General features: G+C 40.2%; 1 protein-coding gene and 1 long non-coding RNA gene across 4 annotated transcripts in view; both read left to right on the forward strand.

Moving 5' to 3' along the window:
- Positions 1-1,098: 1,098 nt before the first annotated feature.
- LOC115130863 (uncharacterized) lies at positions 1,099-3,834 on the forward strand. 2 transcript variants are annotated; one of them, XR_003863862.2, is made up of 4 exons: positions 1,099-1,300; positions 1,539-1,579; positions 1,706-1,786; positions 2,036-3,834. It is a non-coding gene; the product is annotated as an uncharacterized LOC115130863 (long non-coding RNA). The 2 variants fall into 2 exon arrangements; XR_010464167.1 differs by having other exon boundaries at positions 2,109-3,834.
- Positions 3,835-9,654: 5,820 nt separating this feature from the next.
- Positions 9,655-15,522, forward strand: part of LOC115110561 (tissue factor pathway inhibitor-like) — a 36,017-nt gene continuing 30,149 nt past the window's right edge. Inside the window, exon 1 of one of the 2 annotated variants that reach the window (XM_029636443.2) lies at positions 9,655-9,847. In XM_029636443.2, the coding sequence (XP_029492303.1) occupies positions 9,760-9,847 (88 nt within the window). In that variant the 5' untranslated portion in view covers positions 9,655-9,759. The remainder of the gene's footprint in view (positions 9,848-15,522) is intronic. The other variant, XM_029636361.2, reaches the window with a different exon arrangement.

The following is a 15,522-nucleotide window of genomic DNA, read 5'->3' on the forward strand; positions in this document are numbered from 1 at the left end:
GGAGCCAGTTGAAAAAAAAAACATTTACTTAGGAAAAAGACAGGTGCTGCTGACAATATTTCCATTGTTGTCGAGCCGAGACAGAGGACATGTATGTATAGCTCATGTATCTGATACTGTCTGGCTGAAAGGATTATGGCATGTAATACTATTTTTGGGCAGACAGCATTAGATTCATGGAATACAAAAACTCAACAAAAAAAGAAACCTCCTTTTTTCAGGACCCTGTCTTTCAAAGACAATTCGTAAAAATGAAAATAACTTCACAGGTCTTCATTGTAAAGGGTTTAAACACTGTTTCCCATGCTTGTTCAATGAACCATAAACAATTAATGAACATGCACCTTTGGAACGGTCGTTAAGACACTAACAGTTTACAGATGGTAGGCAATTAAGGTCACAGTTATAAAAACTTAGGACGCTAAAGAGGCCCCAGTCTGCAATGGCTCAGACTGGGGCCTCCAAATCACAAAGTCCACCCCTGCCTGTGTTCAGGGACACGGTGGTAAGTAAAGGCTACATTAAAACATTACGTGATCCTCCTGCATTGATGATTGCCAACCACAACACATTTGCATTCATCAAAAGAGTTATAAACTGTAATTGTATGTCTCTTTCTGCACGGTTAGTGTTTAAGGTGCTGGCCCTTAGCTTCTCGTCCTGCACACACTCAGACATGGTGTGGCAGACGGTGTGCTGAAAGCTGCTGGAGACCGTCCAGAGTGCTAGCTGGAGAGTGTGCTCACTGAGCTTGTGCAGGCTGTTAACATGTAAGGGAACGGGATATAGCTAGAGGTTAGAAAAAAGTGTCCGTGTCTTTGTCCCATCTCTTTCTTTCGTACTGTAAGTATTCTTTTTCCTCTAGGCCTGACAGGGCTCCAGGATCATGGGGAACCTGGTGTTGAAGAACAAAAAAGCCCAGTTTGTCGTCACCCATAAAATGCTCCTGGACCAATACAAGTATGAGGTGAGTTGGTGAACTGGGCAATCAGTCATTCATTCTGTACTATGAATCTAGTCATCCATCATGGTTGGAATTGAAAAAGGCTCTGTTTTAGCTGAAGTCTTCAAATTCATTCCCAGAATCATGTTTTGAAGGTTCTTCTGGGCTATCTGGCAGAGCACAGGGAGAGGCCACTACTTATACAGGTGAGTGTACAACAACGTCTTTACTGTTGTGATGATTTATGTGTATTTATGACAATGTTGTTAACTGTGTGTGCGTGCGTGCGTGCGTGAGTGAGTGCGTGCGTGCGTGAGTGAGTCCAGGGGCTGCAGTTGCTGTGCCAGAGCTGGATAGGTAAGAGATAGTGGTATTATACTCAAACCCATAACCCTGTAATACCTCGTTATACACTACATTTATTAATAAAATGTCTGTGGGACTGAAGTTTTATATTTAATTCAATTCATTACAACTTAATTAATCTTCCCACGGGCAGTTACAAAGGCATGGTATAGTAGTGTTGTATTAACAAGGCTCTATGTTCCTGTCCTGTGTGTGTATGAACCAGTGATGATTCGCTCACCCCTTATAGATATATCAGCTGACCAGGAGACGAGCCATGCTGTTTGGAGGGTAATATACAGTATATACTGTTGGTCTCTCCATGGGTGGGAGATGGACATTTAAGCTTATCAACGAAATCTTTATTTTGCTGACTTGTTGAACGATTGATCAATTCATCCTTCCATCCCTCCCCAGCCTTCCTCTCCTCTGAGGGTGGAGCTCAGTCTGAGAGCTGTTGAGGGACTGGTTAGGAAGAACACTTCTACACCCCGAGAGGTGAGAGGTCACACATGATTAAGATGGTAAATGTTTATATCCCCTTAGAGGTTCATCACGTAAGCAAAAGGGAATATGTTACATTATCTATGTTAATTTACATTAGCACATTGTCCACCGATATTCATGTAATAGCTCGCTGTATGAACACTTATTTCCCTTCAGGCACACACATTTGTTCTTTGCTATTATAAAAGTAATTTGTGTAGAATGTCCTTTTCCCCAGTCATTCACCCCATCTCGTTACAGTGCTTATGCATTTTTGGTGGCCTGACTGCATCCAGACTATGTCAAATTCCGAACACAATTCCCTCCCTGGCAGATATGAACTTAATGCGAGTACAATGTGACTTTCGTGCATCCAGACCTAATGCAGCTTGGAGTGATTGGAAGACAGAAGTCGCATTTAAGTGCTTGGTGTAACCGAGGCCATACAGCAGACGCACCATATCCATTACTTTGAGAGTTTGATTTAATATAACTGTTTGTGTTTGTATTGCAAGGCCACAAAGCATGCCCCTGGTAGAGCCAGGGGCGCTGTTTACCAAGCCACCACCACACGCCTTCAGCAGGCCGGAAAAGTGGGATTAATCTATTTGTCTTTGTTTGATCCATTTGTTTGTTTCAGTTTTCGTAGTTGAATACTTTGACCTAATTTTCAACAAAAATGCACTGAATAGGTAGAAAAGTGATACTAAACTTAATTACCATGCACAATTTTGACATAGTGGAAGAGAGACTATATATACAAAAGTATGTGGACACCCCTTTAAATGAGTGGATTCAGCTATTTCCTCCACAACCGTTGCTGACATAGACCAACATTGGCAGTATAATGGCCTTACTGAGGAGCTCAGGGACTTTCAACGTCAAATTCCTCCCCTACTAGAGTTGCCCCGGTCAACTGTAAGTGCTGTTATTGTGAAGTGGAAACGTCTAGGAACATCAACGGTTCAGCTGCAAAGTGGTAGGCCACACAAGCTCACAGAATGGGACAGGCAGGTGCTAAAGTGCGTAAAAATTGTCTGCCCATGTTTACAACACTCAGTACCGAGTTCCAAACTGCCTCTGGAAGCAATGTCAGCACAAAAACTGTTTGTTGGGAGCTTCATGAAATGGGTTTCCATGGCCGAGCAGCCGCACACAAGCCTAAGATCACCATGCGCAATGCCAAGAGTTGGCTGGAGTGGTGTAAAGCTCACCGCTATTACACTCTGGAGCAATGGAAATGCATTCTCTGGAGTGATTAATCATTCTTTACCATCTGCCAGTCAAAAGGACAAATCTGTGTTTGGCGGTGTGGAAGAACTTGACTAACCTGCACAGAGCCCTGACCTCAAACCCATCAAACACCTTAGGTATGAATTGAATGCCAACTGCGAGCTAAGCCTAATCGCCCGACCTCACTAATGCTCTTGTGGCTGAATGGAAGCAAGTCCTCGCAGAAATGCTCCAACATCTAGTGGAAAGCCTTCCCATCAGAGTTGTCCACATACTTTTGGTCATGTTGTGTACATACTGAATTTATACTGTTTTTCATACATAGATGGACAAAGATATGTGTTGCTTTTACACATATTTGTAAATAGGTTTTGCAAGATTCAGTTCATTGGGTCCATTGTTTTTTGCAATATGATGACATTGGTTAAAAGAGTAAGAATTTGATATAATATAATTGTACAAAAACATTCTCAGTTGGTTGCATAAATAATGATGATTACTAAATGCTACATGAAATGGAAATATCAAAACCGAATAGAAACCTCTTTGTTAATATGTTTTGGCAATAATTAATTTAATGGTGAGGGATGGAATAATAAAAAATGTATATTTTGTCACGCTGGATGTTTGAAATAATAAGTAAGTATGATGATTTGAGACATGGTTCTTCAGTAGTGGAATAAAGACATTTAGCACTTAAGTGTTGTAGAGAAATACTGTTTGTAAATACTGGGGTTGTATGATTGTTAATAAAATTGTACATATAGCAATTTTAAATATTGCGTCATGTGTATAGGCTGCAAGTACATTGAAATTAAGTTGTTTTCAAGTTGTTGAAACAACAACCTGAAAAATAAATATTTTCAACTTTCAACCAAAACCAAACAGACTGGAAGTTGGGCACAATCATTTTTTTCAACTACATTTTGCTTGGTGGGATATCTTGCAACTATTCCAAATTATGGAGAGAGAATTTAATTTGGTTGCCAAAGAAGGCCAAATATGAAAGGTTACAACTGTGATGTGTAAGGTCCTGAACGGTCATTCTGAACAGTACTTTTTCTCTCATAGCTAACTACCAGGAAGTTTGAAAAGACAGGCTGAGTGGGCAGGAGGCTTATATTCATGAGGTTGCCTTGACTGACAGCTCTTCGAAACGCCTATGTCAAGAAACTTGTATGTAGGGCTGCAGGAAAATCCATCTCAAGCTAATTTGGTAATACAAAAATCAACTCGAACAACATTGAATGATCTATCTGATGTGGTTCACAGCAGCACTGACAGATGTGTTGACGTGACAAATGTGTCTGAGTTTTGAATGACCCTCCCCCCTTTTGTTCCCTGCTGGCTGAAAACCTAGCTGGCCAGTAACTATATAGTTAACACCAGACACAGATTAAAAGGGAAACATATAAGTATCTTTGCCATTGATGACTAGGGTAAACATTTAATTCAATGTTCTTATTTTTTATTCGTATTTTACCCCCTTTTTCGATCTTGTCTCATCACTGCAACTCCCAACGGGCTCAGGAGATGCAAAGGTGAAGTCATGCGTCCTCAGAAACATGACGCACCTAACCCGGAAGCCAACCACACCAATGTGTCAGAGGAAACACCGTTCAACTAGCGATGGGGGTCAGCCTACAGGCACCAGCCTACAGGCACCTGGCCCACCACAAGGAGTCACTATAGCGCGATAAGCCAAGTAAAGCTCCACCGGCCAAACCCTCCTCTAACCCAGACGATGCTGGGCCAATTGTGCACCGTCTTATGGGACTCCAGGCCACGGCCAGTTATGGCACAGCCCGGGAATAATGTAGTAATGCCTCTAGCACTGGGATGCAGTACCTTAGACCGCTTCACTACTCGGGAGGCCCATTAATGATCTTTTCTGACAGCCAACAATAACATTTTGGGATCAGCAGAGTAGCTATCTAGCTATATAAACCACGCCCCCCTGCAAACACGCCTTCTCCAATGTGGGTTACAAGGCGGTACTTATTTAAATTAGGTAAGAGAATAACATGTTACCATTGGTGTATTAAATTGAGAGTTAGGTTGATTTCACATGCGGGAGGGGACCAGTATCTTTATGAAGCTACAGTCATTTTTAATACTTTGGTCATCATACTTTAATCCAATTGAATGAAAAACATGATTTTGACTGTTCATGACCTTTAAATAATAAAATGTTAATGATAATGAAAACACATCAAATCTGACTTTTCCAGCTTTATTTACACAGTAACCTACAATATCCAAGTGAAAAACCCCTAAAAAACAGGAAAAATAACGTATTTGGGTAAGTGAACATCCCACTGAGTTAATACCTGGTGTTACTACCTTTTGCTTGAATTACAGCCACGAGTCTCTTTGAATACATCTCTACTAACTTTGCATACCTAGACTGTGCAATATTTTCCCATTATTCCTTGCAGAATTGGTCAAGCTCAGTCAAATGTCATGGTGACTGATCATGAACTGCACTCTTCAAGTCATTCCACGGATTCTCTATGGAATTTAGGTCGGGGCTCTGACTAGGCCACTCAAGGACATTCACCTTCATGTCCTTCAGCCATGTTACGGTTGCTGTGGCGGTGTGCTTTGGGTCATTGTTATGTTGAAATGTGAACCATCTTCCCTGGCAGAGGGTTGCAGGTTCTCCTCAAGAATCTGTCAGTAACTGGCACTGTCCATTTTCCCTTCTATCCTGACAAGTGCTCCCGTCCCTCCTGAAGATTAACACCCCCACACTACAGTGCTCTTCTGTAGGCATGGTGTTCTTTGGGTCGAAAGATGTATTTGCATTCAATACAAACATATCGTTTTGAGTTCAGGTCCAAAAAGTTACATTTTACTCTCATCTAACCGCAGCACCTTTTGCCACTTGGCCTCAGAATCTTCTATGTGCTTTTTGGCAAAGCTCAAATGAGACTTTATGTGGCTTTTTTTCTTGCCACCCTCCCGTAGGGGCCAGATTTGTGGAGCGCTTGTGATATTGTGGTCATATGCACACATTGACCAGTCTTTGCCATAAAGGCCTGAAGCTCCTTCAAAGTCACCATTGGCTTCTTGGTAGCCACTCTGATCAGTCTCCTCCTTGCCAGGTGTAGGCATGGTGTTCTTTGGCCCGTTCATCCAGTTTGGAGGGACGGCCTGATCAATGCAAGGTCTGGGTGGTGCCATACGCCTTCCACTTCTTAATAACGGTATTAACTGTGTTCCGAGGGATAGACACAGCCTTTGAATTATTTTTATATCCATCCCGACTTGTACCTTTCCACAACTTTATCTCATAGATCTTTTGAAAGTACCTTTCCATAGTGGATTCTTTGCTTTAAATTGCACTACTAAGCAGTGAAGCCCTCTATGAACTGCTTTTACTCTGAACTAATCAAAGTCGCTACAATTGATCACAGATGGAAGCCAATTAGCTTGAGTTGTGATATGGAAGGTGGTTGGTTACACCTCAGCAAGTTTGTAATTGCAATTCTAAGGGGGGTGTTCACTTATCCAAATAGGGTATATTACTGTTATACTTAGAAAAATAATTATAAGGTTTATCTCTACATTTTTATACTTGGATATTATGGGTCACTGTGTGTAAATAAATCCAATTGTATGCGTTTTAATTTCAGGCTGTAAGGCAACAAAAGGTGAACATTTTGAAAGGGTTTGGTGACTTTCTATACCCACTGTATTATTCCCATGTCTCTCTATTGGTCTCTGCCTACTTACAGGAATCCTCTGAGGATCACTCACCCTGTACCCATCTTCCTCTATCACTCTCTTAACCCTTGTGCTTTGACTCAAGACAGTCAAAGAATCAAATAAAAACAGACAAAACTTTGTCTTGTCAGACCTTTCAGAAAGAAGAATTACAAGAACATTTGATTGAAAAAACTCTATATGTTTCTCACAAACAAGCATTTTCTTTCCCCAATAGGCATTTTTTTGTACTTCCCAGTAACATTAACACGTAGGTGTGATTTGACCCCATTGGTCAAAATTATCCCATCAGTCTTTTTCTCCATGTGCTTTCTGCAGATGTATTTGTTGCATTCTATACAAGTGGTGCTGGTTTTACTGTCTTGGCGAGGGGGGGGGCAAGGCCCTGGAACAATCTTGATTACATTGGAAGCTGACAGTCTACCTTGACTTCGTTGTGTCCATTCTATAGTACTATCTTTAGACTTCCAAGTCCTTCTTCTCTGGATGATGGCTGTTGCGTGCTCTCCCTCTCATCTGATGGACGGGATGGTATGGAAGACCCCTCCTCTGAATCCTCTTCACCAAAGAAAGATTCACAATCTGGATCATCAACAGTATTGTCCTCGATCTGTGAAACCTCTTCTCCTATTTCACTGTCACAGTCCAGAATTTGTGATAAGTCTTCATTGACTGAACATCTTTTGGAGCTCATTTTTGACTGTCTGTCAGAGATCTGCTGCTCTCGCACTGAGAAGGAGAAGCTTGGGAAACTCCTTTTCACCCAAACATAATTATAAAAGTGCAATCAGAACCAGTCAAAGCTAAAAAATACGTCAACGACCCTTGTTTATTTTGGACCTGTGCCAATATCGATACACATGAAAGCCTCCGGGTCAAAATGACCCACAACATATTTGTATACAAAATCTGCACAGACATTCCACAACACAACACATCAGTGTGTCCACATTTTAAAGTTCGATTCATGACCCTAAATGAGGAAAAGTTATTTAATTTCATGGAGAAAAAGAGAGTTTAACTAAAATTTTAGACAACTCAAAAGTGGAAATGGGTAAAACTGACTCACAACATAACAGGAGGGTTAACTGCTTCAGCATACTACACTTTTGGTACTACTCTGACCCTGGCAACCCCAACCTGCCTTTCTCTCACCAGACACACACAACTTTCTCCACTGATACTACACATTCCTTCGTCTCTTCACTCCTATACACCGCAACATGACCATAAGCTTGGCACTTAAAACATCATAGTATTTCAGGAACAAAAAAGCTCTCACAGGAGGGTATTTAACACATCCTAACTTGACCTTGTCGGGCAAAGACTCTGCATCAAAACTTAGCAGGTCAGACTGTAGCTGTGTTCGAATACTCATACTGACCACACTAACCATACTATTTGTGATGTGAATTGAGTATATAGTATGCTTATTGGTCATAGTATGGATATGGTTAATATGTCAAAAATGCCCAGATGTCGTACTAAATTCGCCAAAATACAAAGTATACATGCAGTGGACACTATTTCTGTGGTTTTAGGGCCCATAATGCAATTCTTCAGAAAATTGGGGTGGCTTCACAACGTTTTCAGATTTGAAGAAAATGGCCGAAAATGTGCAAGTCCAACAAGTATGCCCAGGTCCAACGAGAGCGGATACAAATGCATTGCTTGAACTAATTATGACAAATGTTAAGCAATGTACAGTAATAAAGTAATGACTTTTCAAATAAGTTACATTTCACGTTATGTTGGCTGACAATTTGTTTAGCTACGCTATCCTTACAAACCGCAAAGCATTACAGCAGTATGTACCAGTATGTTAGCTAGTTACCTAACATTAGTTGGCTACTACTACATCGAACTTGCCAGGCAGTATATTAACTATCTGCTATCTAACTAACTACCCAACGTTTATTGACTTGATTATTCACATCATTCTTAGCTAAGCTGTTATACTTTTCAATTAACATTGTTAGCTCTGGCTATCTACTCCGATTTCAGAGCACTCTCACTCTGAATAACTAACTGATGAATGTACCAATGCTCACCACCCGTTGCATATGGCTGTTTGTCTGTAAAAAAAACAAACATAGTTAAATTGTTGCCAACAGCACAGTTACATTCACCAATGCCCTTGATAACATGAAAACAGCCTAACCACCTCTGCTAGGGCGAGTAAAATGGTCAGAGTGAGGTGTTCTCTCATCTGTGTCTGGAAGTAGCTAGCCAACGTTAGCCAGTTAGCTTTGGTGCTTGACTGCTGTTGTTAGCTCGGATCAACCCTACCCCTCGGCCAGAGCGTCTAGTGTGCGTTCAGATGCTCCGAGAAACGTACAGTGCTCTGTATTTAAGAGCCCCCAGAGCGCACTCTGGCAGTCCAGATTGAATTTACAAACACACCCAAAATCATAAAATGTTTAGCTAGTCATTTGTTATGCTAACAAGCTAGCAAGAGGTTGCATAGCAACAGCATCAACTTTCGGTAGACAGGCAAAGCTCTAATACGCTCAACTGAAACGATACCATTCGTTTACAGAATACTAAAATGAACTAACAGTATGTAGTATATGGTCTGTTAGTATGGGTATTTGAACACAGTTATTGTCTTCTCCATTTCACCAAGCTCTCCACCGAGTTTGCGTCACACCAAACGGCGGGCGTCACAGTATGAATACAATTTATTCATGTAATGTTTTCCTAGCTATTTATATTACCTGAAGTGTAGGTTAACATTCATACACAAATTCAACACCGCACTATCATCAGTACAGTAGGAGTGAATAACAACAGTGATGATAATAATACCAGAAATTGAGTCATATATTTTAATTTCGAAAATATGAATATAAACAGTTTTAAGAATTTGTGTTCAGCTCACTATCAAGGTGAGTACATATAGCCAATAGTCTATTATCAACCGGAAGTGCATGGGTGAACTGCTACTACCATCAGTCTCTTGAAAAAAAGTTCATTAAGTTTTCACACCACAACTTTACTGTAGTCTACTCTCCGAACCTGATATGGCTGCAATGAATAGCTGGTTGATTTCATGCATTGTTTTAGTTCATTTCGCTTATTTGGGATCTTGTGATTCGGGCTCTGAAATAGGTAAGATACGTATTTTTTACTTATTTATTAATCATTTTCTCCATTGTGTGCCCATGCAACCATCTACAGTTGTTTAGTTGTTTCAAGATATATGTTTTACAACATTTCTCCCGAATAGTGTCAAGAAGCCCGTGCGTAATTTGGATTTCGCAAATTCAATATCACTTGATTGCGCGTGATATCCCCACAATTGATGAACAGAAAACGGAGTTATGCTACATTCACGTTTTAGTTCGGTTATGTTGTTGCAAATAATGTACCCTCATCATTGTTAATAGTTAATCATAAGGGTTATTGGGTTTTTGCACAGATGTGCATGTCGTACAATCGCATAGGCGGCGCGTGAGTTTGATAAAAGAAAATGCACCTGTAATAAAGCGTTCCTTGTATCGCATTTGCAGACGTGTCTAAAATAGCATACTATTCCTAATCTGATGAGTACTGTGGATTAGATAGTTAATTATAATTTAGGCTAATAATATAACTCAATCACTTGAAAGCATGGCTGAGCGCGTAGACTTTGGGCCTATGCTAGATACATGTATTATTTCTATGCACGGGTAAAATGTTGCCTTTTATAAACACATTTCATGCAATTCTGCTACACTTTTAATCCGACAAAAATTATATTTTAGCCTACTCTGCTGACACTGACAAACACGGCGTTATCTGATCCATATAATAGGCCCACGAGTAGGGGAGACACAAATACAATATGATGTTCATCTAACCTGGAGGAGGAAATGATTCTCTGAAAACAAACTGTCAAGTGGCACTGACCTAACAATGATCAAGAGTGAATATGTGCACTCACCAGGAATATGGCTGATGCTTTCTGCTGATGCCAATAACATAGGCTATATTGGTCACTCAATTAAGTTGAGCATTTTTTAAACTAAAAGACAGATTCGTCTTTACACATTTACAGCATAGTACTGTAACACCTGACTACAGCAACAAACTGTATTTCCAGAATGTACACTGCATTACTGGAAGCACGGTGGTTAGATTTATAGTACAGGCATGTATTTGATTAAGGTATGTCAATAGCGATTTTGTAACTTGTATTTCACTGGCCTAAAGTACAATTACCGTATTTTGTAACAGTTTAATTAGAATACAATAATTTGTATTTTCTATTACCATAATAAACTTTCAAGTTGCCCGCTTAACTTCAACAACATCCTCAGTAACAATACCATAACATTCTTTCTGGCTATGACATGTGATATGTTCTTGTTTATCTTCTTTAGTTTAATGCTGTAAGTCACTCTGGATAAGACCGTCTGCTAAATTACCAAAATGTAAATGTGAAAATTAGCACTTGCGTAGCACTCTGCTGGGTAGGTCTGATCATTTCGTTGCAGATTTGGATGAGGGCCTCTAGCGGGTCCTTTGTGATGTTGGTTGGTTCTCGGCTGTTCACAGCTCTTGACATGCCTACCCACTGACTGCCTGGTGGCCCCCTGTATTGACTTGGAATGGGGGATGCTGAGAGTGGTGAAGACGGTTCGGAAGGTCTGGACTAAGGCTGGCTGGTTTTCTGCTGTGCGGTATCAGGAACAGGGTTGAGGCCAGGGTTCGCCGATCACCAGAACTAATTTACCCTTCATGATTCATTAGACCTACGATCAGACCCGGCTGCAGAAAATGATCAGCTAGGTAGAAATCAGATTTTCAAAATTGTGGACGCTACTGTATAAGGATATAAAATACAGGATATGCAACACATCTGCCACCAACAGGTTTCTGGTAAACAACCAATAAGCAAAGCTTACTGACAAATTACATCATGGTTTTCACTTTCAACACTGCAATCTGCACAGTTTGGTTGCTGGAATTATATTTTGGACAAACGTGTGCAGGTAGCCTACAGGAGAGTAACCTCATCAGCTTAAAAAATTGTAAATGGTTGTGTTTATGCCACACATAAAAGGTAATACATTTTAAAAAGTGAAATTACAAATATTTAGGCTATTGAAGCATTATGGGTTCTAGGTGCTCAAGAAATAGCCACTTGGATTGGAGAGGAGGCAGAGCATGCGTTAAGCTTTCCTGAATAACTGGGCCTGCTGGGAACATATTTGGTCCACAGGCGGCTGGTGACACCTTAATTGGGGAGGTTGGGCTAATAGTAATGGCTGGAACGGAGTCAATGGAATGGTATCGAACACATCAAATACATATTTTCCATGTGTTTGATACCATTCATTTCACTCCATCCCAGCCATTATTATGCACTATCCTCCCCTCAGCAGCCTCCTGTGGTGTGGCCACATTATTGGGACGACTTGGGAGCATGATGATCCGCAACAGACAGTGCATCTCAGTATCAGCAATTAAAATACAGCGAGACTGGCCTGCTATTATGTCTTTCTATACCTTGTAAACTGTCAAGAGTAGACATTTAACAGATCCAAATTTTAATTAAATATTCAAATCACAGGCCTTTGTTGCTGTTATTCTAATTACATTTTCACTGCCATGTTCACTGCAGTGTAGAGTAGAATTTTGTACTCATTTGAAACAATAATGCAATTATTTTTTGCAATGTGTTGTTGGAGGCTAGTCTGGGTAGGATACTTGTATTGTCCATAAACAACATCAATAGGGGAGTTTTTTGAGCTGCATGTCTCATGTATTCACTGTTCTTTCATTCGCAAAGACGTACCATGGCCTCTCCGCTTATATTGAAAATTGGTGCAGCTTTGGATGATTTTATGTGTGGTATAATTGCTAGTTAGCATATTGCAGATCTGGAAAAACGATCCACCCACCACTTTTCCATTATGAATGGTGGCTAAAGGGCAGGATAGACTGGTAGACTGTATTGACTTGACTGGCATAGTTAGCATGCGGAAAAACGTTGCGCATAAGCAGATAAGGAAATGTGTCTAGGATGGAAGAAATTATACAGTGAAACCTGCAAAATGGTGAATGTAAACCTGGGAAAAAACACACTACTCTCCCTTGTGACCAATAAAAAAAAACACACAACCCTGCCCAACGCAAAAAAAAAAATACATACATAAAAGTTAGACAACCCTCAACTATTTTGGACCACCTGCCTCCGAAATGGGGCGGGGGGGTCATTCAAAACTCTGCAGCTCAAGAGACATGTATTAAAAAGTTGTACGTCATTGACGCATTTTTGTTGTTTGCATTGCTTTGCGTATCACCATATTTGTTTGAGATGATTTTTACTGTAACACTGCATCCAAGTTCCTTGACATGGGCATTTCAATGAGCTGTCAGTCAAGGCAAGTTCATGATTATAAGTTCCCACTCAGCCTGTCTTTTCAAACTTCCTGATAGTTAGCCATGAGACCAAAATAACTCTCACATTTTTTGAATTTCTATCCTCCAATAATATGATGGGTGGTATTTTAGTCATTGAAAAGGCTATTTTACATGGGAATCAGAAAGACTAGTTCTGGACCTTAAATTTAACACTGTTCCAGTGTTTATACAAGTCCACATTTTCAATATTAATTTAACACTCAGTGTTGATTTATCACTGGAAAATGTGTTGTGTTCATTGAGCCCCTATAAGATTGGTCTTTAACAAGTTTGCCTGTTTGCATGCTCACCTTTTTATGGCACCTCACAATGTACAAGTTTGAAAATACATTTTTTATGATTTACACAAACGCACACATACAACAATTATTTGGCCTGTATATCACAACCATGACCTTAGAATATACAATATGCTTGAATGCTAATAAGCAGTGTTTGCTTTCTGCACTCTACACTCTTGCTTATAGAAGAATGTTGTAATTTGCTAATTGCATATCATTTGGGTGAATTAGAGGAAAAACGGTCATAGAGTATCGTACCCTTTTATAAATTCAACAGTCGTACCAACAGTGAAATGGATCCGCACTCTTAAAGGGATAGTGCGATATTTTGGCAATTAAGCCTTTTTTATCTACTTACCCACAGGGGCGGCAGGTAGCCTCGCGGTTAGAGCATTGGACTAGTAACGAAAAGGTTGCAAGGTTGAATCCCTGAGCTGAAAAGGTACAAATCTGTCGTTCTGCCCCTGAACAAGTCAGTTAACTCACTGTTCCTAGGCTGTCATTGAAAATGAGAATTTGTTCTTAACTGACTTGCCTAGTTAAATAGAGATAAAAACAGTCAGATTAACTCATTGAAACGACCTAACTTCTTTCATACTGGACACAACAACATAAGAATGATATCCATGAACTCATCTGACTCTGGGTAAGTAGACAAAATCTCACACAATCCCTTTAAGGCCCCTTCAATTGTCTGGTGCGGGTGAAAAGCATAAACAATCTCACACTCATTAATTTGAGGGGAAATTTAATTAGCTGTTCACTCAGTGTTTGATGTGGTTCGTTATGCTAAAACCCCAGGCCATATGCAAAGGGGAATTCCATAGCAGTTTGACTTCAGTAACGTCTACTGTAACTCTGTTGTAATGTATTGTTGAGTTTGAGGTAGGCTACTGTTGCTAGATCACATATTTTTCCAGGAGATCTGTAAAAGAGCAACTTTTTGGGGTGGTTCTATCAGTGAAAATTTGTTAGGATTTCAACACTTAGTCAGTGTTCGGCCCCAATTTTCTATTTTTATGGGACAGTGTCTATTTCAATTGACCATAAATCTCACCTGCAGGCAATTTAAGCTGCAGCATGCTTCTTGGGTTTGTTTTGTCCGTAAGCCATCTGGTAAACTTTTCAGACTTGCTTAACTACACTCTTAGAAAAAAGGGTTCCAAAAGGGTTCTTTTGCAGAGAGATAGGGTTCAACCAAAAACCATTTTGATCTGAAGAACCCTTTTTGGGAGACAAGGGTTCTTGTAAGGTAAAGGGTTCTACTTAGAACCTTTAACATTCTAAACTTTTTTGGAAGAAAGGGATATTTGATGATTCTTTGGAAGGCAAGAATGATTCTACATAGGACCATATACAGTTGAAGTTGGAAGTTTACATACACTAAGTTGACTGTGCCTTTTAAACAGCTTGGAAAATTCCAGAAAATGTAATGGCTTTTAGAAGCTTCTGATAGGCTAAGTGACATCATTTGAGTTAATTGGAGGTGTACCTGTGGATGTATTTCAAGGCCTACCTTCAAACTCAGTGCCTCATTGCTTGACATCAAGGGAAAATCAAAATAAATCAGCTAAAAAATTGGTTCATCCTTGGGAGCAATTACCAAATGCCTGAAGGTACTACGTTCATCTGTACAAACAATAAATAGTATGCGAGTATAAACACCATAGGACCACGCAGCCGTCATACCGCTCACGAAGAAGACGCGTTCTGTCTCCTCGAGATGAACGTACTTTGGTGCGAAAAGTGCAAATCAATCCCAGAACAACAGCAAAGGACCTTGTGAAGATGTTGGAGGAAACAGGTACAAAAGTATCTATATCCACAGTAAAATGAGTCCTATATCAACATAACCTGAAAGGCCTCTCAGCAATATAGAAGCCACTGCTCCAAAACTACCATAAAAAAGCCAGGCTATGGTTTGCAACTGCACATGGGGACAAAGATCACACTTTTTGGGGAAATGTTCTCTGGTCTGATGAAACAAAAATAGAACTGTTTGGCGATAATGCCCATCGTTATGTTTGGAGGAAAAAGGGGGAGGCCTGCAAGCCGAAGAACACCATCCCAACCGTGAAACATGGGGATGGCAGC

Source organism: Oncorhynchus nerka, linkage group LG1, assembly GCF_034236695.1.
Source record: "Oncorhynchus nerka isolate Pitt River linkage group LG1, Oner_Uvic_2.0, whole genome shotgun sequence".
NCBI lineage: Eukaryota > Metazoa > Chordata > Actinopteri > Salmoniformes > Salmonidae > Oncorhynchus > Oncorhynchus nerka.